General features: G+C 40.4%; 1 protein-coding gene across 2 annotated transcripts in view; it reads left to right on the forward strand.

The window, feature by feature from the left end:
* The window catches only part of LOC145297641 (lysophosphatidylcholine acyltransferase 1-like), a 306,578-nt gene extending 302,330 nt beyond the window's left edge, over positions 1 to 4,248 (forward strand). For both annotated transcript variants that reach the window (XM_080143748.1, XM_080143746.1), the window contains exons 11-13: positions 223 to 321; positions 1,124 to 1,265; positions 4,081 to 4,248. In XM_080143748.1, coding sequence (XP_079999874.1) covers positions 223 to 321; positions 1,124 to 1,265; positions 4,081 to 4,211 — 372 coding nt within the window. In that variant the 3' untranslated portion in view covers positions 4,212 to 4,248. The remainder of the gene's footprint in view (positions 1 to 222; positions 322 to 1,123; positions 1,266 to 4,080) is intronic.
* Positions 4,249 to 5,432: the final 1,184 nt, after the last annotated feature.

Raw genomic sequence — 5,432 nt, forward strand, 5'->3', positions numbered from 1 at the left:
TACTTGGTCTATTGTTTTGTTTGTTTAGCAAAGGGGTGGCCTCCATATGATGAAACAATATCAAGCCAAAAGTTGTTCCTTTCAATACGACCATAGTATGGATGCTAAAAATACAGTAGGGCCATCCTTATGAAAATTTCATCATTTTGAATTAAGAAAAAAATGTGAACATTTTACAATTTTTTTTCTGAAATTGTAACATATTTTATTTTCCCTGTTTAGGTTGAATCCGGTAAAATTGATTTCCGAGAATATGTGGTGAGCCTTTGTCTTGTATCCGGACCAGCAAGTGTTGATGATACAATCAAAATGACATTACAGGTAAAAACCTTTTCTAAATCATCTCCTTAGTAGATTGAATTTGTGGCAAGTGTTATGCAATATTGTTGTAAGGTATGTATTTAAATGCTAAAACTCATTAAAATAATTAAAATTTATTGTTTTAAGTAAAAGTTTGGTTGTACTTGAAGGATAAAAAATATATTAATTTTTTTTACATGCATAAAAGTTATCCATGGATGCACGTTTCTTGCTAAATAGTAGTCATCAACCTGGCTTGACTTTGGCAAGGATCAGACTCACAGCTACATTGTCTGTAGTCTGGAATTTTATGATTGAGCTAAAAATATACATGGTAAGAACTGTACATATTTTTAGCTCAGTGGTAAAATGCTTAAATATTAAGTTAATTTTGTTGTTTTTATTAATAGTAGCCACTGCTGTATTTAAATTCACTTATGTTGCTATTATTGTTAATAAAAAAAACAAGTATCTAACACTAAACCAACCAAGAATGCCATATTTTTTAAAATATTTTTTTATTTTTTGTTTTTTGTTACTTTTTAAATTTGGGGATTTTACCTCTTCCTTCATTTTGCATATATTTTCTTCTTCTCATCCCTCTCTCGCATGTATTCAAATTTTTTTTTTTTTCACCCCCGAATCTTATTAATTTTACCTTGTTTATTTGTAACTACTTTGAATGAATATTAATGATTACATATCAGAAGAGTAAGAGGAATTTTGGGGCCAAAAGATGACTTGAATAAAACCTATTTTCATGTAATATCTCTTTTCCCAATCCTTATTTTATATACATATATTGCTTTTTGCTACATTACAGTTATATAACCATCACCAAGAGGGATTTGTCACTCGTCAGAATGTAACCTACATTTTCAAACAAATGTTCCGGATGACAAACGAAGAAACTGAGCAATTGTTTTTAGCAGTAGATTCTGACAAAGACGGAAAAATCACATATGGTAAGCAGTTATTCTTGCTTTTGTTCTTTGTAAATTTATCATTTAAAAGGTGTATGCAACTATTAAAATATATTGGCACAAAAACGGGAGTTGCCTAATTGCCTTTAAAATCTTATATTTTGTATCTAATGAAAAGAACTAAAAATAAGCCAATGAAAAACATGTTAAATACTTAGCACCAAATAACTGGGAGCCTTTTCATATGTTTATAAGAGAGTGTCTTTTTTTTTTTTTTCAGTACATTTTCCAAGAAATCTGTTATAAGCATATATGATGTTATTTAACAGGTTGAATAGTACATACACATTTATCATGCAAAATAATCACAGCTTAAAAAACTCATGAGAGACAAATGCAGGTTGAACTGCTCATGCACATAAAATCAGAAAGCAAAACCTTTAGTTATTTTAACCAAACTATTCAGAACTACATCATCTATCGTTTGAAGTTTATAAATGTATGTTCCACTTTGTATGAATTATGTTATTAAATAAATCATTGTATTTTAATTCTACTACAAATATCTCTGAAAATTTCTTTTAATAATCTGCCTCGACCCCCCTTCTCTGCCTCGACCCCCTTTTCTCTCTCTCTCTCTCTCGACCCCCCCCCCCCTTCTCTCTCTCTCTCTCTCTCTCTCGACCCCCCCCCCTTCTCTCTCTCTCTCTCTCTCTCTCGACCCCCCCTTCTCTCTCTCTCTCTCTCTCGACCCCCCTCCCCCCTTCTCTCTCTCTCCCTCTCTCTCTCGGCCCCCCTCCCTTTCTCTCGACCCCCCCTTCCCTCTCTCTCGACCCCCCCCCTTCCCTCTCTCTCGACCCCCCCTTCCCTCTCTCTCTCTCGACCCCCCCTTCCCTCTCTCTCTCTCGACCCCCCTTCCCTCTCTCTCTCTCGACTCCCCCTTCCCTCTCTCTCTCTCGACTCCCCCTTCCCTCTCTCTCTCTCGACCCTCCCTTCCCTCTCTCTCTCTCGACCCCCCCCCTTCCCTCTCTCTCGACCCCCCCCTTCCCTCTCTCGACCCCCCCCCCTTCTTTCTCTCGACCCCCCTTCTTTCTCTCGACCCCCCCTTCTTTCTCTCGACCCCCCCCTTCTTTCTCTCGACCCCCCCTTCTTTCTCTCGACCCCCCCTTCTTTCTCTCGACCCCCCTTCTCTCTCTCGACCCCCCTTCTCTCTCTCGACCCCCCCTTCTCTCTCTCGACCCCCCCTTCTCTCTCTCGACCCCCCCTTCTCTCTCTCGTCGTCTCTCTCTCGACCCCCCCTTCTCTCTCCTCGTCGTCTCTCTCTCGACCCCCCCTTCTCTCTCTCGTCGTCTCTCTCTCGACCCCCCCTTCTCTCTCTCTCGTCGTCTCTCTCTCGACCCCCCTTCTCTCTCTCTCGTCGTCTCTCTCTCGTCGTCTCTCTCTCTCTCTCATCGTCTCTCTCTCTCTCTCGTCGTCTCTCTCTCTCTCTCGTCGTCTCTCTCTCTCTCTCGTCTCTCTCTCTCTCTCTCGTCTCTCTCTCTCGTCGTCTCTCTCTCTCTCTCTCGTCTCTCTCTCTCTCTCGTCGTCTCTCTCTCTCTCTCTCGTCTCTCTCTCTCTCTCGTCTCTCTCTCTCTCTCTCTCGTCTCTCTCTCTCTCGTCGTCTCTCTCTCGTCGTCTCTCTCTCTCTCTCGTCGTCTCTCTCTCTCGTCGTCTCTCTCTCTCTCTCTCTCTCTCGTCGTCTCTCTCTCTCTCTCTTGTCGTCTCTCTCTCTCTCTCTTGTCGTCTCTCTCTCTCTCTCTTGTCGTCTCTCTCTCTCTCTCTTGTCGTCTCTCTCTCTCTCTCTTGTCGTCTCTCTCTCTCTCTCTTGTCGTCTCTCTCTCTCTCTCTCTTGTCGTCTCTCTCTCTCTCTCTTGTCGTCTCTCTCTCTCTCTCTCTCTTGTCGTCTCTCTCTCTCTCTCTCTCTTGTCGTCTCTCTCTCTCTTGTCGTCTCTCTCTCTCTCTCTCTCTCTTGTCGTCTCTCTCTCTCTCTCTTGTCGTCTCTCTCTCTCTCTCTCTTGTCGTCTCTCTCTCTCTCTCTTGTCGTCTCTCTCTCTCTTGTCGTCTCTCTCTCTCTCTTGTCGTCTCTCTCTCTCTCTTGTCGTCTCTCTCTCTCTCCTTGTCGTCTCTCTCTCTCTCTCTCTCTTGTCGTCTCTCTCTCTCTCTCTCTTGTCGTCTCTCTCTCTCTCTCTCTTGTCGTCTCTCTCTCTCTCTCTCTTGTCGTCTCTCTCTCTCTCTCTTGTCGTCTCTCTCTCTCTCTCTCTTGTCGTCTCTCTCTCTCTCTCTCTTGTCGTCTCTCTCTCTCTCTCTCTTGTCGTCTCTCTCTCTCTCTCTCTTGTCGTCTCTCTCTCTCTCTCTCTTTGTCGTCTCTCTCTCTCTCTCTCTCTCTTGTCGTCTCTCTCTCTCTCTCTTGTCGTCTCTCTCTCTCTCTCTCTCTGTCGTCTCTCTCTCTCTCTCTTGTCGTCTCTCTCTTGTCGTCTCTCTCTCTCTCTTGTCGTCTCTCTCTTGTCGTCTCTCTCTTGTCGTCTCTCTCTTGTCGTTCTCTCTCTCTCTCTCTCTCTTGTCGTCATCTCTCTCTCTCTCTCTCTCTCTCGTCGTCTCTCTCTCTCTCTCTCTCTCTCTCGTCGTCTCTCTCTCTCTCTCTCTCTCGTCGTCTCTCTCTCTCTTGTCGTCTCTCTCTCTCTCTCTCTCTCTCTTGTCGTCTCTCTCTTGTCGTCTCTCTCTTGTCGTCTCTCTAATCTCTAATCATCATAGTTGGTTGTGAATTATGTTCTTTGGAAACACTTATTCATTTTTATTATGTATTTAAACTCTATTGTAGAGGAACTGCGTCTTTTTGCCCAAAGCCAACCAGAGTACAAGTATCTGCACCATGCATATCAGGATGGGAGCAATGGCCTGCCAAATCTGTGTGCCCTCGATGACACTTTCTTGGGCAGTAAATATGAGTGAGCTGAAGCCCAGCTTCCCCTTCTTCCCCCAAAGAAAAGAATGAAAGAAACAACCATGAACGATGGCACATGGGAGTGACTACAGGAGTGTTTTGATGGGTGGGGGGAAGTAACCAAATGAATCAGACTGAAGAAAGAGGGTCAAAACCCTCATCACCTAACCCACCCACTTTCTAATCTCTCCTGCCCCATCCCAAAACCTCTACTTTTGGAAAGTGCAACAACTACTTTTGAGACTCCGCTAATATTACCCACTGATTTCTGCAATCAATGAAAGTTTCTGGTCATTTGAAATTACTTTGGCAATGTGTTGAACGATCAATTGTATTAACTAAGCCAACTTTTATCCTTCTCCATGGAATTTTCTTTAAAAAAAATAAAAGGAAAAAGAAAAAAACATTTTTAATATATATGTATATATATTTTTATTATACAAACATTTTGTTTACATATATGCAAACATGTTTTGACCATAGCTTTATTTTGTCTCGTCTTCAAGGTTTTACCAAAATAAGCCCATAGCTTAACCATGTCTGCACATATGTAGCCAAAATGTTTGCATAAATAAAAATATATGGTACATATATGACTGCACTTGTTATTGAGCACTATTACATACCTACAGTAAGATTTTGTAGGATAAAATCCTATAAACAAGAAATTTAACAGTGTGTATATATATATATATATATATATATATATATATATATATATAATTGTTTATGAATATTATTAGAAAGAAAAAGAAAATATTCCAATTATGTTCTTGATTACTTTATATAGGCTACATTTGATTGAATGAGACCTTTCTCAGGGCAGAGTGTTAAGTGAAGTGAGCTAAATTCATAAACGGAACAAATAAAAAATACTATTTTTGAAATATTTTGTCATTAAACTTTTGGTCACATTCATGAATTTGGATCACTTCAACTAACACGCTGGGTACTGAAAGTCTCATTGAACAAAATGTAAGCTTTATGCACTAATAAAGACAGCGTAGTAAACAGTTGGAATATTTTTTAATAATATATGGTCTCTCACTGTCCATCAGTAATAGTCAGTATACAAGTGTGTATACATGCCATGGATCAATTCATCTCTCTTTATCCTGGTGTATATATCAAAAGCTGCTATATTATTGTATATGCAGAATATGGTCTGGTCTCTCTCATATATATATATATATATATATATATATATTTTGCTTATTTTTCAATATTTT

This window comes from Euprymna scolopes, chromosome 18 (genome assembly GCF_053919585.1).
Source record: "Euprymna scolopes isolate OS-2025 chromosome 18, ASM5391958v1, whole genome shotgun sequence".
Taxonomy (NCBI): Eukaryota; Metazoa; Mollusca; class Cephalopoda; order Sepiida; family Sepiolidae; genus Euprymna; species Euprymna scolopes.